This window comes from Clarias gariepinus, chromosome 7 (assembly GCF_024256425.1).
Source record: "Clarias gariepinus isolate MV-2021 ecotype Netherlands chromosome 7, CGAR_prim_01v2, whole genome shotgun sequence".
Taxonomy (NCBI): domain Eukaryota; kingdom Metazoa; phylum Chordata; class Actinopteri; order Siluriformes; family Clariidae; genus Clarias; species Clarias gariepinus.
Window position 1 is genome coordinate 7,499,951 of NC_071106.1, and position 22,263 is coordinate 7,522,213.

General features: G+C 38.0%; 1 protein-coding gene across 3 annotated transcripts in view; it reads right to left on the reverse strand.

Annotated features, from left to right (window-relative positions):
- LOC128528246 (neprilysin-like) overlaps positions 1–20,711 on the reverse strand; it is a 39,311-nt gene extending 18,600 nt beyond the window's left edge. The window contains exons 1-6 of one of the 3 annotated variants that reach the window (XM_053501002.1): positions 20,403–20,711; positions 12,031–12,219; positions 9,473–9,508; positions 8,450–8,611; positions 647–730; positions 92–187 (exon numbers count right to left, since the gene is read on the reverse strand). In XM_053501002.1, coding sequence (XP_053356977.1) covers positions 92–187; positions 647–730; positions 8,450–8,611; positions 9,473–9,508; positions 12,031–12,219; positions 20,403–20,463 — 628 coding nt within the window. In that variant the 5' untranslated portion in view covers positions 20,464–20,711. Of the gene's footprint in view, positions 1–91; positions 188–646; positions 731–8,449; positions 8,612–9,472; positions 9,509–12,030; positions 12,220–12,305; positions 12,497–20,402 lie in introns of those variants that run through there. The other 2 variants (XM_053501003.1, XM_053501004.1) reach the window with 2 other exon arrangements.
- Between the last annotated feature and the right edge of the window lie 1,552 nt (positions 20,712–22,263).

The window sequence follows — 22,263 nt, forward strand, 5'->3', positions numbered from 1 at the left end:
AAAGAGGTGATAAAGACAGACAAAAAATTGTCTTTATTATTGGTTCCAATAAAAAGGATGAACAGACAATAGAAATAACATGGTCATATACCGAATTTGGCGTCCCAGTCGTCCATTGCAATGGGCCACTCAAAGACATCTGGCAGCATTGAGAGCAGAGGCTTCCCTCCTCTCTCGTCAATCAGACCTGTCGTGAAAAGACATTTCAAATATTACAACAAAGTGAAAGATGACAACAAATTCTCATGTTTGATTTTTTTGTTGTGGTTTTTTTTTTTAATTTTTAAGAAATTTGACCTTATCAGCTGTTAATCCCAAATTAAGTATAAACCCGTCTCTTATCATATAGCCAATACACACTATTCTGTAACTACTGCGGCTATGTTCGCATTGCCTTTTTTTTTTTTAAATGCTGTTTGAATGGACAAATCTGATGTTATTCAGATCAGATCTAAATCGCTTTCACATGTGGCCCACATTAGATACATATCCCACATCAGATACAGATATCTCAAGTATATCTGGTCATGCAGCTTAAATGAAAACAATCTTCCTTCTCTTCAGATGGATTTGTGCATCAGTGTAGTCAGACAATATATTCTAAACATTGCAAACAGATATTGGATTGAAGTTATCCTGGACTTACTTTCATTGATGCAGGACCTATAAAGGGTTTTGGCTTTGGCTAAAGAGCTGCTACCACTGGAGGTACCTTCTCTCTCCAGTACTTCTGCAAAGACAAAGAGGAGAGGTTCAAGTCCGGTATTAAATCCAAAAAGGTACCAATAGAAAACAATTCATTACCAAACATTGTGCAATATATCTGTAGATTGTGGGTTCGTCAACTGTTGAAAGGCAGATGTAGAGCCAGCAAAGTGTTACCGTGGAATGAACTTGCATATATAATACATTTCCACATTTGGAAAAAATGGCCATGGTTTATGAGCACGGCATCTTTAGCAGACTTTTATTTATTTTATACAATTACCTGCCTTTATATAGATTATACATTCGATTGCAGCAAATTAAAAACAGAGACCGCAATGCTAGTATATAAAATATTTTGATTTATTTAGGGCTTATTGGTCAGCACTGTCGCCGTGCACCTCCAGGTTCCGGGTTCGATTCCCACCACGGGGTCTATGTGCATGCTTGGTGGGTTTCCTCGGGGTACTCCGGTTTCCTCCGACAGTCCAAAGACATGCAGATTAGGTTAATTGGCGTTCCTAAATTGGCCGAAGTCTGTGAATGAGCGTGTATGTGTGTGTGTGCCCCGGGATGGATTGGCACCCTGTCCAGGGTGTACCCTGCCTCGTGCCCAAAGTCTCCTGGAATAGGCTTTAGGCCCCCTGTATACAGGATAAAGCGGTCTTTACAATGAGTAAGTGAGTTTATTTTTTGGTCAATATCTCCTTTCCGACGAGTGAAGTTACAATATGGCTTTTTTCGATGAAAGTAAAGTCAAAGACAAAAACAGACTGTTTAAAGATGGCTGGACTGAGCAGCATCTGTTTGTTCTTTCTGGTTTGAATTTGCAGTTAATGTTCCACATCTGTTCAAAGTCTGTGCCACTATTGCAAAGTGGCAAACTGAAATAATCATGTTAATATAACCATGTTAATTTGAACCGGCCATGAAATAATCATTAATGATTAACACTAACTGTTATCACCATTCCTTCACTACTTCACTTCGAAGTTGGAGGCTCTGTGTTACATATGTGACCGTGATATTTTATTCAATTGTTTTACATCAATTTGTCTATAAAAACGAGTCAGTTCTGCCGCGTATGCTACCAGGTCATGGGTACACAAGTTCACAGATTCACTTATGCGCTATGTATTAAAATGGACTAGTATTGAGCCTCATAATAAAACACACTGCTGGTTTTGATTCTCCATTAAGGAAAGTTTTAAATTCAGCTGAAGGCTAAAAGCATCTTTAAAAAAAAATCAACAGTGTTTATTTAATAGACGTGTTCCAGAACAGTCATGCAAGAACCGCTTGGAGCTAAAGTGGAAGTTCTTCAGGAACGGAAACATCCTTAAAGGGAATAAAGTTATAACTGAATCATGTTCCCTTATCCACACACACACACACACACATACAGTACACACACCATTGCTTCTTAGTCTCATTTCCTGCTCGCTGCATGACTTTCTTTCCAGAGTTACTATGAAGTCGCTGAATATTATTTTAAAGACGTGCTTGCAGACCGAGCAGCCAACCATGGAACCGCAGAAAGACATAACGAAAATGAAATATACAATTACCACAGCACTGCCAAGAATCACAATTTAGGTAATGACTTATAAAAAACGAATAAATGCTTTAACTTTTTCGACTTGATCTTTCTCTTCTGTTTGCAGCATCAAGGGCCTGAATTGCTTTTAATTGGGCTCGTGTTTCAGTGCTTCCTAAAAAAAGGGCAAAGATCATCAGTGTGTGATCGGATTAGAGGCCACCCGTTGTGGTTGTGGCTGGGTTCCCTACAGCTTCAAAACTGTCCCTCGCTCTCAGTCACGCTCGCAACCTTATGTGTTTTTTTTTTTTTTACTTACTGTATACAACACATAATTTAAAAAAACAAAGCTTATGATTTAAAAAACAAACATTATCATAATGAACATTATAATTTGTCATTTTTTTAAAAAACGCAGAATAAAACTGTTCTTTTTGTGCAGTAAAAGAAAAATAATCAACAACAAGGTGGTATGATTAAGTGCCGTTACTGTTACAATCCAGATGTTGATTAGCGAATGCTTTTTTTATTGCTTTTATGCTACAGTTATTTACATTTATTTGTTTTCTTTATTTTTAAATATTAAGTATTTTTGCTGTATTGTTCTGGAACAAATAAGCTCATGTTAAAGTTTCCTACACTTTATGAAAAACAACAAATCCGTCTGAGCCGAAAGTTATCGGTTTACCTCTGACTGTTAAAAAGTGCTCACATTCTCTGGAGCATCTGCCATATAAGTCTCTGTGAACGAGCTCTTAGTATAAAAAATGATAACTGACAATTTAAGGATGGGAATCAACAGGGATGACCCGGTATGATCTAATTATCACGATATCCATACGCTGATTCGATTTCTATTGTGATTTTGTAAGAATCATGATTTAATCAATGTCACCAATGTATAGGTATAAATACATATGTATAGAATCTATATTTATATTTTGCAGATTTCGTTACAATTCTAAACAAAGAGCGATTAATTGGCGTACCATACAGGATTCAGTGCTACCTGGCAACATGTGAGTAGTTCAGACCTGTAAAATTATAGAAGACCAGCAACAATTTACCAGTGCCATATGAGTTTAAAACTCGTTTAAAAAAAAAGTTTTTTTACAGAATTATAAAATAAACTAGTAACAACAACAGGCAGGTGTTATTTTAAGATACGTAGCTGAGCTGTTCTGGAACAGTTGTCGAAACTGAGAGTAAAAAGGGATACAATTCAGGAATTTAGGAGACGTGTCCAAACTTTTGACTGTATATTTCTATTTATATATTCATACATATACGGCAGCGTTATTAAAACACAGTTCTTAGAATCTAAATATTAAAATAAAAAATAAAATTCAGCTTCTTTGGCATCAGGGTTCGCCGAAAACAATGATAACGTTCCCCAGACTGGTCGACTCTGACCAACTCATCATTGCAGCGGCAAATTTCACACATGCTCACAAACAATTACCTCCTAACCCTAACATCGGCTGACTGGTAAAGTGACCTTTAACCCTGTCACAGGCATCTATTTTTGTCAAGGCTTTGTAAAAATCTGTGCATTTCTTTAAGCTCACCCATAAGACGAGCACAACCCTTGATGAGACGAGTAATAACTTCGACAGAAATGTCCCACTAACTGGAATGTATCTTTGACTGTGTATTCTGCTGAAACTAGCTCATATAGAAATATAAAGCCTCAACTGGCCCACATATTCTCCCGAAGCCCCCTACGTCCCAGTCAGGAAGCGGTTCCTCCCTGCGGCATCTCCACCATGTGTATGCATGAGCTCTGTTGCTGATATTCCAGCAAACATCCTCTCTCTGCTCACGCTGCCTGCTCGGCCCTGCACTAAAGCTACAGTATTAAACCCTGTTAGTCGTGGCAGCATCACGTTTTCTGATGTCGTGGCCATCAGTCAGGATGAAGATCAGCATTGATCCCTCGGTGGTTGATTCCTGGGTCTCCAGCTGCAGTAATTTCCTTGGCAGTTTGAGGATTACGGCGGCACGCGAACCGTTTATCCCTTTCGCTGGCAGCTTGTCAGAGTTTGCAGAGTTAACAGGCTGGTTCGGAGTCACAACACGGCATGCCGAATATTAAGTGTATCCCAGATGCAAGGGCAAGTATTAATGCTCCTCACTTCTTTAGAGGCTAAGAATAGGAGACACTTAATAGTACGTCCATTTACATACATCTTCATCATTTCATCCTCTCGCCCACTCTCCTGTACTGAGTGTCTCTTTTTCGACTGAACCCCTTCAACGCCATTCTGCTACGTATACCTCGAATCTAACAGCAACAGAAGAACAAGGCAGCAGTGCATCCATCCATGCAGTGGTACAGTATACACACACTTCTACTAGATGAATGTGGATTTATCGTACAGTTTTGTGTGCCTGGTTGTAGTTTCAAAACATTTGTAGGCAAATTATCCTCATAATTATCCTCAAAGTCCTCATTTGTCAGAGTGGGGTCCATGAAGCACAGTCGGAGTTCTTAGTCATTATCTTGTTCGACTGCTCGCTTGAATTGCATGGGTTTGGTCCAAACCACGATAACTTCAAAACAATCGGGCCTAAAAAGATTGTCAGCTTGGATCTTGTGTGGTCTGGCATTGGAAAGCTCAGGCCTGCAATAATCAGCCAAACTTTATTATTGTGCACATTTACATAATCATCCTGGCATGTGCATGGTTTAAAAGAAATAATAAAGAAAAGGAAAAAAAAACATGCTCTAGACAAATATATGACAGTATGATTTTGTTAGATTTTAAGAGATTTAAAGACGCATTTACAGTATGAACACGAGTAATGATACAGGTACTAACATCACGCAGTACCTGCAGGTATCTATAATTATTATTGCTAATACAGTATCTCTCTTATCAATCCCTTCACGGTGTACCAGATCACAGAGTCCAAAATCTATTGCGATATCTCTTATTCACGATGCTATCATTGATCTACAGCTATGCAATAATTCTTAAAAGAACAAGACGTATTTATTGCATGTAAAGCCATCAATCATTTTTCAGCCACGTGAACCTTCCAAGATATCTTTGTATTACTCTAGCAATTATTAAAGCATGTTGATTGACACATGAAGGGTGGCCACGGCAAGCGCTGATTACATCCAGATCCTTCAAATACACTTATTTTCACATCAACTTTCTATTTAATTCCTCAAAAGACCAATGCACTGGAAGCACTAACAAGGGGATTTGGCTGGAGAACATGTTGTGCTGGGGAAGTCATGACCTCTTTGGTCACAAGTACTTATTTTTTTATTTCATATTGTTTGTCACGTTCACTCAACGTGTATTCCACTGACGCAACAGTGATAAGAAGGAATCACTCAAATTAAATTAAGATAAGGCGAGTTGCGAAACTGTGGTTCATTGAATTTTAACTTCTGACCTTTGAATTTGTACAGTTATTTTATTTACACGTGAATATTACGGTCTTGCTATGACATTGCTTGGTGCAGCACATGATCAGCAAGTGCATACAAATACATTTGCATTGTGCATGGTGAATTATTGCTGCTGCTAAACATCAGTTAAGGGTTAAAGTTAGTTTAATGGCAACGTTTGACCCTCAATGGATGTTTAAAATCCTTAAAACTCAAGAAGCACAGATACTTGCATATATATATATATATTTTTTTTTTTTATTATTAATATTATTATTATTATATATAATATTTATATACATAGTTTAAAGCATAGATCAATAACAATAAAAAAAAATTATAATATATATAGGCCTAACTGACTAATTGGTTCTAACTGACATATCCAAAAACACGAATACATAGTTTGAAGCATATATCAATAATGATAAAAAAAAAGTTAATAAAAAAAAAAATATATAGGCCTATATATATATATATATATATATATATATATATATATATATTATATATAAAAAAAACATGCTCTATATATACATATATATATATATAATATTTTTTTATCGTTATTGATCTATGCTTTAGACTATGTATATAAATATTATATATAATATTAATAATATTAAAAATATAATATATATATATATATATATATATATATTTTTTTTTTTATTTTTTTAATTAACTTTTTTTTTATCATTATTGATATATGCTTCAAACTATGTATTCGTGTTTTTGGATATGTCAGTTAGAACCAAACTTATCATTACTTTAATAACATACTGTATGTATAAAATGTAAAACTCTCAAAATGAGCTTTTGGTCATCAAAACAACCAGAAAACATGTGATCCTGTGTATCTGTTCTATTTCTTTGCCTATGTGACCCTTTTTTTAATTTATTTACATGTTTGGGTAGTTAAATACAGTTCATCGTATTGCCTATTTGCGCTGAAAAAAGGATACCTTACTCTATACTGCATAATCCTCAGCCCTACAGTATATATATATTTTTTTTTTTTAAAAAAGCAAACTTTACGGGTCACGAATATCTGAAACTGGTTAAACATTAATCAAATTCTTTCAGAACCCAATCCGAAAAGAAATGATCCCCATGAAACCTCGCTTCTTCAGACATTTCTCCGTATCTTTCTCATGATCACTGTTTGTGCTGACACTGTTGTCTATCCAATTTTTTTTTTAAATAATCAAATTTTTATGGATAGGAATTCAATCGTACAGTATAAGCTTGTTATCTATAACATATGGTGGAGCAAATCTGTACGAGTCGTCTCTTCCCACCGGCAGCAATTCCTGGTTCACATCATCAGCAACACACGCACCATCCCAAAGATCATTCTATGAGTCCATATCTGTTCCTGTATCTCTACATGCTGAAGACACCTGACACAATGATTAATCGAATGCAATCAGAGCAATCTGACACCGGGCTGTAAAATCAGGTCTTTACTAGAAACGTTATTAAACTATTGTGTAACATATAATAAAGCATAATGCATTTCTGATTTCAGCTTGTTCCACTTTCGCCAAAAGACTTTCCATTAGACAGTTCATAGTCTAGTGCTTCAAATATTTGTCTAAATCTGATATGCATTCATACAGTTTTTATGATGTTTACACCTGCCTGTGACACTCTACGTCTATTAAAGTCTACGGATTTCTTTATATTTCCCGTTCAAAGAGCCAGACTTTCTTGTATTTTTAGTCTAGGCTTGGGGAATCGTTCTCCAGGCTTCCTGAAGGACCTTTTTTTTTTTTTTTTTGCAAGTTTAAGTTTTCACTTTCAGTCTAGTCGCTGTACCTGAGCCGATTCTGAATGTTTTTTTCTTTGTTAAGCTACACAGAGACCTTTAAATCATTCAAGCATAAAAAAAAAAAACCCATCTAACTTAATGCATGAACCAGTGAGAGACAGGTGCAGATGATCAGGCGGTGATTAGTCTACTTTACTGCTGATGCTGAATGCTGGAGGTTGGACCAGACGAGAGGGGAAACGAGGTCGCTGCTGAGGCTGTTACATAAACAACCAGTTTTTTTATTGTATCTTTAGGCACTTCGCAGCCTGTCACAGGTAAAACATTTGTTCCTGTTTCGTTTATTTAATCTACGACGTTTAAGACTTTTGCACGCTACTGTAGACACTCCAGACAGTCTATATTAGTATTTTCCCTATTTTTACTTTGAAATAGAATGTAATGTGAGAATAGAAATAGAAATAGAATAGAATGTGTTTGTCTCAAATAATTATTCCAAAAATAAGAAAGCAGGTAAAAATATATCGTTATTAGTTGTCGAATTATCGATAAATAAATACTGGTAAATAATACTAAAAAGGGTGTTTATGTTAAACTCATTAAATAGAATTTATTATATTTACAAACTTGATTTATTGTAGTGTGTAGTATTATGTGAATTAATTATCTAAAATAGACCTAATATCAATATGTAAAAGCTACACATGGGCATAAATTACATTAGGAATACTGAAATTTAAAAAGGGATACAGGAAAGCGCTAACCTCTGCTAACCCTCCCTTCCCCTCCTGATCCCCCCTACACCCCCCCCCCAGCAGCAGACTGTATTTCTCTGTACTATTAATAGATGCGTAAAGCTTGAACTCATATGCCGAAGGTTCTTGAGCCACTGTCCACCCTTACTGTTCAAGCCATCCAATACAAAAGCGAATTCAGAAGGTTTATTAAGAAGATATTTCGATTCCATAGTAAAAAAAAAATACACCAAATCCAGATTTCACATGGTTTATCAATAGTAAGCAGGTACCTTTAAGCACAACCTCCAGTTCATCCCGGAGGATGTCGAAGGTGCTGTAGCGTGAGCTGGTCTCGGGGATGATGTTCTTTTTCAGCCAGCCTCCACAGGCATACTGGTAGAAGTCTTGACACGGATCTGCCGTAGAGTCCATGTTCTCAATCAGGCGAGATGCTGAAACGCCAAGAAATAGTCTCAGTCTCATCTGGAGGTTGTAAAATATACATTCTTTGCTCATGAACACATTAAAGGATTTGGCAGGTATTCATAAATGTGTTGTCTTGTATGATTTGCTTATTTAAACTGCAGAATGTTCTGAATCTGACCTGTTAGTTATTGAGATATATTAACATTATTATTCTTTCTAATCTATTATTTTTCCTAATGCTTAGTATTTTTAAGCTCGTTAACCAGTTTAGAGCTTTGTGAGTTGATTGTGTGTGTCAAAACTAGGAAACCAGCAAGTGACCTTTAATATCAAGGCAGATATTACATCACACAGGTCAAAGGTCATCAAATTTTCAATTTTGGCAAAAATCTTTTAATAAATCCCTTATCTTATTGATCCGTTCACAGAATCAAGAAAGATCTTTGATTTTGCTTTAAAGCACTTTAATGATCCACTATCCAAGCTAGTTACTCTACTATGAATTGTTCGAGGTTCGTTTTAGGAGTAGCAGGGAAATCCTGGTGTCAAATTGAGACTGCTGGTTCCCTCTTCCCTATTACATCACAGAATCCTCATCTAGATATTCTAAAAATAGGATTTTGACAGTTTATTCCAAGGCGCTCCTCATAAACAAACACACTGGCCGTATCTCAGCATGATATGGTCATGATACCGGAATAACCTTGGTATGAAAATGGAGCTCGTTCAGCCGAGAACCCCAAATGGGACTTAATACCTGATTTGATGTGACGGGTCACGTACGATCTAAAACACTCCCCGGGGAAGAATGTTTGTTAATCAATAACTTTTATCCCAGAATCCGTCTAACGTCACACATCTCGTGATGGTTTGTAAAATGTGCTTACCCGACCGCGTGCAGTCAGCTGTAGTGCAAACCCCATCTACAAGAGATCGAGACACGCAAGAGGTCAGAGAGCTGGTGGGTTAATATATAATGCTGAGCAGGCAATGTTCAGAAAAAACACTATCAATGATTTAGTGTTCATGCTATTAATGGTGTATGATGGAGAATAGGATGAAGTGGACTGTTCAGTGGGGCACTAGTAAAAATCTATACAGTTATGTCTCCATGCAATTTGTAATGCACACTCCCAGGCCTGAAATGAAAAGCATGCATGCATAAATAAATAAATAAATAAATAAATAAATATTGGTTTCTATATCTAATCTAGTTTCGGTTCACTTTTTATCAGTAGGAGTCTCACTCTGAATCTTCCAAAATGAAATCCTACCCTCCTGGCCCCGCTATTACCCTCCAATCTCACTGTTTCAACCTATCGTTACCCTCTACTCCCCTACCTACAGCCTTCCCTTTATCTCCTTTATTCCTTTTATACTGCAGGAATTAACAAACCCCCAGAAACCCGGACACTCGAGATGTCCCTAGATGTTACAGAACACTTCACCTTAACATTCCATTAACACAAAAAGGCTTCCAACATGAAAGTCCCTATGTATTAGTGTATAAACTCTAACGTGTTAAAAAGCACTCCTTAATATAATCTTATACCTGTGTTAATTTATTATTAATAATAATGTATTCATAAATGCAGTAAGATAAACGATGAATTTTGAATGTCCTCCCTGTGCTTGGTGGGTTTCATCCAAGTACTCCGGTTTCTCCCCACAGTCCAAAGACAAGCAGGTTAGGCTAAATGGTGTTACCAAATTTCCCATAGTGTGTGAATGAGCGTGTAAATGTTCAACAGTCCTACCATGGTTGTAAAAATGGAAATACAGTAAATACAATAGTCCTCTACTGTCCCTAGTTGGACTTCCAGAGGTTCCTAGATGGATACATGGATTTTACAGCCAAGAAATCTCTTCGATGATTATTAACTTTTATTAACCTTGTTGGTGGCCCAGGCTATTCAAACTTCCTTTGCGAAATTGCAGAAATATTGATGACAAAATCATCCTCTAAAACCAGCCATACGACCACATACGCCATTAACAGACTATAAACTGCCCTGTCTTTCCTCTCTTCATTGCCCATCCGGGCTTTTGAGCTTTGAGCTTTGCTTACCCAACCATACCTATTATTCCTGACCCACACACACACACACACACTTTTCCTTAGCTCCACTTTACAAGCTTTTAAAATGTTATTCTCATCAAACTAGCACATCAATCCTGCTGTCTTGACAACCTGTGATTTTGTACACCGTCGTTCCAATAACAGCAAAAACAAACAGAAACTCTGCCGGGTTTTACTGGATACTTGAAGACGCGATGACGCTATCTCAAATTCTATTCACATTGCTATTCCGAAGCATTCGAATTTGTATATATCCCACGTATTTTAATAACAAAGATATAGTTTGGTTTCGGGATGTTACAGAGATCCTAACTAGCACTGAGAACACTGTGGTCCAGATGTTAACACGTGGCTTTTATACAGTAGTTCGCAAGTTTCAGTTTAACCAGATGTTTAAGGAGGAAAGCTGGCATGATCTGTTTTAGTTCAAATGTAGATACTTGGTAAATTTCACATGCACACTTTCTCATTTATTGCTGAAGGTGATGTTATTTTGGCATAAAATAAATGTAATATAGCTACTAAATCATGAGTAGCTATATTACAGGATTATGTTAGCTATATATAGGACCTGCGAGTCCTATAGTTTGTGATCGGTAAAAATAATGGGTCAGTTTGTCAAAGTATCTCTAACAGTTTGCTGTGACAGCTTAGGGAAAATAATATGTAAGGATTATTGTTTTATTATTATTCTGTAAGAAACTGCTTTATTGAGACAAATAAATGGTGGATTTTTGCTTTTGCATGCTTTTTTCTTCTTTTTTTTTATTCGGTAAGAAAATATTTCAATAATTAGAGAAATAAAAAAATACAAAGCACTTACAATACATGCTTTTTTTTTCTTTTTTAAACTTTTGTAAAAAAATGTTTCAATAATTAGACAATGCTGGATTTTTGCAAAGCGAACTCCATACAATGCACTAAGACGTTGTAAATGTTCCAATTTCAGAAGGCTGAAGTCTGTATGTACATGCTGTATGTAACTCAATATAATAAACTGGACTCAGAGCAGTGTACAGAATAGAAGGACAGCATATTATTGATTAAATATAAGAAACTGCTTTAGTAGACATCGAGCAGTTGCTTATGGGCATCCTTAAAATGTGAGTGCATATAATAAAACACTAGACACTCAGACCTTTGCTCTTTCCTCTGTTAATACATCTCCTACTGTATACACGTGACATAATACGACTTCCTCTAGGCATGAGAAAACTTTTCAGTACATGGAAAATCACAATGGATATGTGTGAAATGTAAGGAACTCCGGATCATGTTCATTTTGAATGAGTGAAGGAATTGTAAAAAGTTCACATCTGTACTCAGTTCACATCTGTACTCAGTTCACATCTGTACTGTACTCACCACTGCTGCTGCTGCTGCTGTTGCTGCTGTGCATGACAAAGAGGATGACGAGGGCTAGGACGACTATGAAAAGCAACGATACGATGGTCAGGAGGCCTATCTCCAGTGACGTCCAGCGAGACTTCTTCTTCTGCGTGTTGTTTTCAGCCATATTGTGCTGTCCTTCTGGAGCAGCCTGCGGCAATTCACCTGAGACAAGCACACAGGAACACAGGGGATAAATAAATGCATAAAGAAAAGCCATAACCTGAGTAGAATTCCTTAAAAGATCCCACCTCGGGGAAAAATAAGTAATTCTCGAGCTTCACGCAACTTCGCTTTCCTTTTCAGGCTGGAGACAAATGAGAAGTTTGTGCTTCGAGCTCTTACGTTTATCTCAACCGGCAATTAATCCTTGATCCCTCGGACAGGTGTGTGTGTGTGTGTGTGTGTGTGTGTGTGTGTGTGTGTGTATGCGCGTGCACAAACACTGACACACAGACGCTCCAAATGGGATGGTTCTGTTGAGTTAGCTATGACAGGTCTCTGGCCGGGGTTCAAAGTCTCTTAAACTCTTCCATTTAGAAGGAGGAGTGAGAGATACTGACGGAAGTATTTCCCCCTTTCTGTGTCTCTCTCTTTTCTATTCATTTATACCAGAAGTAAAACATAAATACAGTCAAATAGACTGAACAGAATGACACATGACACAGTGTTGCAGTGTGTGTGTGTGTGTGTGTGTGTGTGTGTGTGTGTGAATGGAAAAAAGGGAGGTCCATCGCGGCTCATGGAGATGATTCTCCGGATGCTCTCTTGTGAAGACCTATCATTTCCTGTGAACGTTTAAGATATGGAAAGACCATAATCCTTCACTCTTAATCCCCTTCAAAGCGTAGCCTGAAGTAAACAGTCAGCAACAGCAACTGCCGGCTTTAAACTAGGTGTGTGTGGTTGTGTGTGTGTGGATGTGTTAATATTTAGTGACTAAAAATATCAAAACCAGATTTCATTGAAAGACTGAAACTAAACTGAAAGTGCAGAAGTGTAAGCATGAGCATAGCACACTGAAGGCTCGTTAACATCTGCACCGTACGGTTTCTGTGTACGCCGTGTAAAATAATCAGGTCTTTTAGTATAAGTGTGTGCTATTCCTGCATTAATGTTTCGGTCAGTGTTGTGCTACTGTGGGTACTCATGGACGAAATAAGTTACTATTACTAGTTACTTTTCAGTAAAAGTAATATATATATATACACGTGTGTGTGTGTATGGAGTTTGCATGTTCTCCCCGTGCTTGGTGGGTTTCCTCCGGGTACTCTGGTTTCCTCCCACATTCCAAAGATATTAGCAGGTTAGGCTAACTGGCGTTCCAAAATTGCCCGTAGTGTATGTGTGTGTGTCCTGCGATGGATTGGCACCCTGTCCAGGTGCACCCTACCTCATGCTCTAAGCCTCCCAGGATAGGCTCCGCCCCCCGCGACCCTGAATACAGAATAAAGCGGTATAGCGGTATATGAGTGAGTAAGTAATGAGACTGCTACTATAACGGTGTAGCTATAACAGGTTCAAGTCTTCTGCGAAGGCTTTCCACAAGGTTTAGGAGTGTGTTTATGGGAATGTTTGACCACTCTTCCAGAAGTGCATATGTGAGGTCAGACACTGATGTTGGACGAGAAGACCTGGCTCGCAGTCTCCGCTCTAATTCATCCCAAAGGTGTTCTATCAGGTTGAGGTCAGGACTTCAAGTTCTTACACACCAAACTCACTCATCCATATGTTTATGGGCCTGGCTTTGTGCACTGGTGCGCAGTCATGTTGGAACTGGTGTGGGGATGTTTTTCAGGAGTTGGGCTTCCAGTGAAAGGAACTCTTAATGCTTCAGCATACTAAGACATTTTGGACAATTTCATGCTCCCAACCGTAGTAAGTAAAATCCGTTGGAGTTTGGCCTGGATCATAGAGTCATTTAATTGTGCACATGGGTGTCTTTAGCTACTATAGAATAAATAGGAATAAGCACTGCTTCTATAGTAGGAAATAAAACGCTAAAAGATGGAAATCAACAAACTTCACCATATCCACGATATATATATATATATATATATATATATATATATATATATATATAATCTATTTAGGTAAATAATGCCTATACAATTTTATGCTTTGTTACACTAGAAAAATATCTTCATTTGAAATATTAAAATATTAGAATAAGTGTTAATATAAACTTATGATTTGCAGCTGCATTATTTCAGAGCTGCCGATGAAGATTAATCAACACATCATTTATAGCATAAATCATCTTCAAGAATCATTAAGAATAAGCACTAATCCTTCCGGTAATTCATCATCAGTTGAGTATCAGTATATACTTTTTTTATCTTTATGTAATTGGGGGGAAAAGAGCTTTGTGTAACATCGCAGCAATTGTAATGCAGTTGTTGTTTTTTGTTTGTTTTTAACCATAGTTAAAAACTACAGTACTGTACATGTACTACTACAAAACAAATCATAATCGCACTTACTGTACATATTTCATCGAGTGCTATTTTTTTATGAAACCGTCCATGGTTACAGTTTCATCAACAATTACTCTTTAACGCCACATAATTGGTGTTTTTTGTTAGAACATCTCCATGCTGTTGTTGTAATTGTTTATTAAATTGTGTAGAGAGAACTGACAATCAAGCGTGCTGTGCATGAAAAAATCTCAACCGCTCTCGCACGCTTTAAAAAAAAAATCAAAAACATTTAATTTCACCAGCCAGAGTAAATCAATGGATCCTTTTTTTTTTTTCCTTTCTGCCCTTATTAAAATATCTTTAAAGCAAACAATCGTTTCTCACTCTGAATCCCAACAGTGTTTTATTTAAAATCATTTTGGACTTATTTTTATATAGTAATGATCTATAGGGGGGAAAAGCTTTAATCACATTATGTGCAAATAAACCGATCCAGAGCATGTAAACTGAGTAAAAATCCACAGGCTACTTTTATTGTTCTATCATCTCCTGTGATTAGGGAAGCATCCCACATGTTCAAAATGTGATGAAAGTATGTACGGAATATTGGCTCGCATTACTTCAGTGGTGTTGAAAGTCTTGAGATGTCTTTTAACTGGGCAAGCCCAAGGTCTCTCTACGCCCTGTTCGTAATGATGATGGACTCCAGCTGGTAGCTTCTCTGTGCCAACATAATAAAGGTTTGCTTGACGGCACTCATTGACCTGAACAATACAGAGTAACGTCTAAATGTCCAAGGAGCTCAGTGCAGAGCTGAGAAAAGGGTAGAAGGTTTAAACGAGTCAGGATTTACTCTTAGAGTCGTATATGAACGACTGCAGATTTTTAGATCAGGAAGTTAAAGGGAGGTTTAGCCACTTTGCCAAGGTCTGAAGGATCGAAACCTCAGCTGGGAGAACACTCAGGTTTAGGAAGAACCCAGGAACCACAAAGGCACAGGCCTGCCATTAACTGCAAGCTGCTGGAACGGCAGTGTCAGTGTCACTGTCTACGGTCAAGTGAGTTTTATATCACCATGGATTAAACATGAATCGAAAGCCTGCTGTCCAAGAAAGTAGCCCCTGCTCTAAAATCCATTCCTTTAAACTGAACTAAGGCTTGTATCTGACCACACAGACAAATAAAAAGCCTTTTGGAGGAAAGTTTTGACCAGAAAATACTTTAAACAAAACTTTAAACTCCTTTAAACATAAAGGTTTGTTTAGAGGAGTGAAGGCAATACGTTCAACCCCTAGATCATCGTAGCAGCTGTTACACATGGTGGTGGTAGCATGCTGCTTTGGGGCTGTTTTGCTGCCAGTGGTTCTGACAATGCAAAAGGAGGAGACTTAAATCAGAATTCTTTAGCATAACCTGAAATTATCGGCTAGGTAGTCGAAAATTGGACTCAACTGAATGTTCCAACAGCACAACCAAAGCTTGTTGTTGAATGGATAAAGCAAGGTAAGTGTAAGCCTCAACTAAATCCTGACTATGGTCTTGTCTTTATCTTGCATCTGTTGATGTCCTGTATAGTCTATTGTCCGTCACCCGGATGTTTGGCTGTTGGATTATGTTATTGGTTTGGTTTGTGCGTTATACAGTAGTTGCTATTAAAGACTTAATGTCTTTGCTTATGCTGTGCCTGCAGTACAGCACTAAAGTTTCCTTACAGTGGTTCTGCAAGACCACACATGTGGTGTACCGGACACACATTAGGTGACCAGACTTATGAGGTAGCCGCTCCATGAACCTGTGACAAGCCAAAAATGTTAGGGGTTTGGGTTAGGGTAGGAGAGAAACATACAAAATCTGAAGAAAACTAGTGCTATAGAGCAATCGACACAGCAGAGATGGAAAGGTTCCCACTTGCCATAAGGTGCTTGCCCTTTAAAATGCTGCAAGGAGGTGTGCAGAGAGTCAAGGCACCCATATTCACATACCACGAGAAAGATTTCAGAGCATGGCAGTGTCCAGCGAGAGGAGGAACCCCTTACTGTACCTCGTCGTGTCAACTAGGGGCAGACGGTGAGGAACATCAGCACTGGCTTTGTACTATTCAGCAGTGAGTAAGAGAGCTTGCTATTCAGATGGACATATGACACACTGCACAACCTGCTCAGTATCCAGTGGCATATATTGAGGAAATCCAGAACAAGCGATGATGCTCATCACCCAGCTTGCTGAGCTCATGAGGAGGTCGAAAGAGAGACCTCCAGCGCCAGTTCTCCAATTGGGTTAAATCCCAATTTTCCTGACTTTTGCTTTCTATCCCTGTTAAACTTCCTGAAAACCCTGTTAAGCTTCCTGAGCGTCTAGTTATAATTCCTAAGAGTCACAGTCAAATTCCTGACAGCGCTGTTAAATATAAAATGGTTCCTGAAAACCCTGTTAAACACGTAACGGTTCCTGAAAGCCCTGTTAACCGTGAGATTCTTCTTCTTAGCCAAGATACTTCCTGTTAGTCATGCAGCACTGAGATACTTCCTGTTAGCCATATTAGCAATGATTTACCTCCTCTAATGCACTCCCTGTCTGTCATGCACTGCCTGAGCCACACCCCGCACTGCTTTGGTCATACCCTGCACTGTCTGAGCCGTTCCCGACCCCGTCTCCGCCAGATAATGCACCACCTAGCTCAGCAGTGTCTCCTGTCCCGAGGATGTGCTGCTGTTCCCATCAGCTGGGTTCTAGAGTGGTGCACTCAAGTCCATTACCTGGCTGTTAGGACATCAGGCTAGCTCCAGCACCCAGGTTTGAGGACTTTATGCTAGCGCTGTCTCCCATTTGAGGACACTCTGTTCGCTCCTGAAGGGAACTGTGTGGCCATAAACTCTTTGGGTTTTGTGGGTTTTTAGGACGTTGCATGCTCGGGACTTTTAAGTTGTAGTCGCGTCCTGCTGTCTTTTGTTTTCTGTTTACAGGTGTTCTAGATTAGTCTACCTATAAGTATTATTATTTAAGAGTCTGAGTTTAGTCTTGTCTTTGTCTCACATCTGCGGTGGTTCTGTTTAGTCTACTGTCCGCCACCCAGTTGTTTTGCTTCTGGATTATGTTATTGTTTTGGTTTGTGTCTTATAGTTGTTATTAAAGTCTTAACCTCTGCACTTATGTTTTGCCTGCGGTACGAGTTCTGAAGAATTAATGTAAGGTCTGACTGTATGCAAATGATATTTAATCACATCTTTTAAAATGAGAAAAAAAAAAAGACGGAATGAAACAGAAAAAAACTGCTTAATGTACAAATCTTTAAAAAGTATGTGAAAGGTTTAAATTTCATTAATTAATTATTCATGTTCACTCTTCTTTTTTGTAAGAGGGTAAACACATAAGCGTATCTACAAGCTCAGGAACCCGTCAGGGCAGAGAGCACTTTTGTCTGATTGTGTTACGCCGCTACCTAACAAAGTCTGAGCAGCAGTTTGAAAAGATGCAGTTGGCAGCTTCTTGTGCTATGGTAGCTGTCGCTGATGGGGGAGTGGTTTAACAATATGGGGAGAATTGCACCCGGATAAATCTGGGAGAAAATCAAGGAAAATCTAAATGAACTCATCTATACCACTCTATCCTGTATTCAGGGTCGCAGGGGGCTGGAGCCTATCTCAGGAGACTTAGGGCCTGGACAGGGTGCCAATCCATCGCAGGGCACACACACTTACACACACTCATTTACACACTACAGGAAATTTGGAAATGACAATTAACCTAACCTGTATGTCTTTGGACTGTGGGAGAATAAAAATAAATGAACTAATTAATATCTCATTATTTGAGCTTCAGAACTGATTCAGAACTGATTAATATTATTATTAATAAGATTTGTCCCTTAACAGCTCTTTCCTATGTAAAGACATTGTCTTTCTGTAAAAGAAAGATTTTTTTCCTTTTATTTATTTTCTGGTATTTTTTTTTTTAAGTTCTGAATGAATTTATTATTTTTGTTTGGGGGGGGGGGGGTGTAAAAACTACTTATTGAAATAATTTGAACAGTTTATTCACAGACCATCAATCATAAGCCATTGTGTGGCAGTGGTGGCTTAAACGGTTTAGCCTCTCGGGGTTTTGATCTTAAGGTTGGGGGTTCATGCTCCAGCACTGCCCCTGTTGAACCCTTGAGCAAAGCCCTTAACCCTGTCCGCTCCTTGAGTGCTGACCCTGCACACTGACCCCAGCTTCCTCACTGGGATGTGTGAAAAAAATCATTTCAGTGTGCTGTAATGTACTGTACATGTGACCAGTAATTAAATCTTTATGAAAATGCATTACATTGCATATAGCTGTATTTTATCTGCATTTTCATTATCATATTTTCGACTATTAAAATATATAATAAAGACTTCTTATAGGGAAAAAAAAACACTATTCTAATTCATCTGTAACATTTAGACTCGTCCAAACCAGTTTCTTATGTGAGCGTCTGACTTGATCTGAGCACTCGAGTAAGGTGCTGTTCTGACCTGAGCCTGAGCGCAGGGAGCAGCAACGCTCTGTGTGTAATATGATATGATAGAGGGTATGTAGGGTGGATGTGTCACTGTGTGCCAAGCCACCATTCTGACACACACACCCACTGATCATCCTGGATAAGATATCACCTCAAGTATGCAAGCACTGGCCTGCCTTTTGAGGAAGTGAGGGAGGGGGTGAACCTCAGCTAATACTGTACCAACCCAGCATTAGAAAATATCATATAGGCATTTAAACTAATGGAAAAAAAAGTTTAGAAGCAAATTTTGTCTTGTAAAAATAGATTTTATATATGGACATAAAAAAAATAAATAAAAAAAAACATTGGAGGTCTGCCTTATTTTTGGAGTTGAGTTTTGAAAAAATCAAAGCATGTGATAACATAAAATGGATAATGAATGTAAACTAAAGGGATCATGGGTAAAATTCAGATCTAAAATCAGATGAATTGTGTAAAAATCATGTTTATGTAAAAATCTGGTCAAAGTAATAAAAAAAAACATGAAAAGTAATTCATGTAAAAATGTGCACGCTTTCATTAAAAGCTTTCCTAACCTTTCAATGTTGTTAGCACTGTAAGGGCCACTTGCATCGCGCACACACACACACACACACAGTATGGCTATGTCTCACCCATGTTCTCTCTGTCATACACACACACACACACACCTCACCATGAAGCAAATGTGTAACCATGCCACCCTGCAGACACAAATGCTTGACATCTCTGTAACACATCATAATCAGAATTAATTTACACACTCATCCACATAAATGCAGCCATTTGTGAAGGCATACACGTGTCACACACACACACACATACACACATTCTGCATGCTCATAACCCTCTTCTCTCTCACACACATACACACATGCAGTTAGATCAAAAAAGTATGTAAATGCAACCCAAATCAAAATCTGATCAAAGCTTATATCATACAAGAGTTTTCCTTTTATAATTTCATCATCAAAGAGGAGGAAGAACGGTATGTACCTCAGATCTCTTTTAAATGAATAATCAGTTTTGTTTTGTTTTTTAAGAATTAGAAGTGGGAAATGACATTCATCTCATGTCATCATTGTTGTCATGACGAAAAAGTTTGTCCCTACATAACTGTTAATTGACACGCATGCAACATGATGCATTCACATGCAACAATAATAATAATAATAATAATAATAATATTAATCAGATCACGTGCTGATACTGTGACAAAATGAATACTGAGCCAATTAAAAATCAATTCCTAATAATATCAAACAGCAAGTGCGGTACGTGTTTAAAAAAGTGTGTAAACAATCAGATGCGTGCCAAGTTACTCCAGCTGCGTGCACCGCTCGTGAGGAGACGCGGCAGCAACTTTAACACAACAACAACAACAACAACAACAAAAAACAACGAGTAAAAGCCGGCTGACTTACCAGGTGTGTCTGGAAATTTGCGATCGATGACATAAATGGGCATCACCTCCTGATCATGCATCCATCAAATCCGCGAGAGATCCAGATCCGGAGCCCGGAGATGCACGAGCGCACGAGCTCAGCCGCACACGCGCGTACTGTACACAGACACACACACGAGCGTGTAGACACGCGCGCACGCCCTCGAGCGCGGAGTCAGGGTTCCTCCTCCTTCGCGATCGCGCCGGGTCCTGTCACACGCGCATCTCCCCAAAGCGCGGACTCTCCCCAACTTGCAGGGACGCACCTCACCTCCTCCTGTGTGTGTGTGAGCGCGCAGTGAGCTGATCTGAGCGCGCGCTCCCTCTCTCTCTCTCTCTCTCTCTGAACATGCACTGAGGTGGAGTACACACACTACACACACACACACTCTCTCTCTCTCTCTCTCTGCGTGCATGAGCAGTATGTGTGCCCACAACACGCGCCTTGTATTTATTGCCTCTTTCGCCCACTGCATGTTTTACTGATTACATCATTCCATCATACGTATGATGTCATTATTCCATAATTAATATCACCTACTCACTCATAGCCTCAACGCTTTATAGTGCATACAGGGTGACAGGGGACTATCCCAGGAATTAGGGCATGAAGCAGGGTACACCTTGGATGGGCACATCACAGGGCACACACACACACACACACACACACATGTACATACACTCACACACTACGGCCAATTTGGGAATGCCAGTAAACATAACCTGCATGTTTTTGGACTGTGGGAGAAAACCAGAGTACCCAGGGGAAACCCACCAAGCCCAGGGAGAACATCCAGACATACACACACACACACATACAAACACACACGGTCGTGAAATAGGAATAAATACAGTGGTAATCACTATTGCCCTCCACGCTCCCTAGTTAGACTACAGAGGATACAGTAGATGATGATTGGATTACTTGGAACTTGCTATTTAAAAAAAACAAAAATGATTTCTTTAAACTTAATATCTAATTATTCTGATCTAATAACTAGTTATTTCAGGATTGCGTCATTGTTCTTAATTAATATCTCATTATTCTGATATAATACAGAAACCCATTATTTTAAGATATTATATAATGATGATTAAATCACCCAGTGTTCTAAGAAAGTCTGCACTTAATTTACATAGACTTAATATTAACTCGAACAATATGATTATTCAACAGAGTAGAGTAGACTTATTTCAACTTAATAACTCATTATTTTATATTAATGACTCATTATTTCTTTATAGCATGTTAGTTTGTACTTAGCTTTATGTACTACAATATTTAAATATAGATCTAAGATCTCGTTTAGACCTAATTCTTAACACATTCATGCACACTTACATATTTTTATTTTCATTTCTGGATTATTGCACAAGACACTTTAATAAGACACTTTGTATGCATATTTGTACCCCCCTCCCCCCAAACCCTTTTTTCTTCAGTATTTACACAAAATTTCTATAAGTTTCTATTTTGTTTCTATATTTTCTATATTTTGCTATATTTTACAGAATTTCCTTATTTGTACAGAATAATTTAATTTTTATTCATATTTATTTCTAATCCATATGCTTTTATTTTCATAAGATTGTGTACTGTATGTGACAAATAACATTTGAATTTGAATTTGATCATATGTTTTAACTGAAATATATTTTGTCATTATAAATAATAAATTAATATGCATTTTATATTCCAACTAATTATTTCCAGGGACAATATTATCAATTATTCCAAGTAAACATCTCATTATTATTATTACTTCTTTGACTCTATAACTCTATATTAGAATATAGTGTCATTATTATGAAATACACATATGGTAACACAGTACACACAA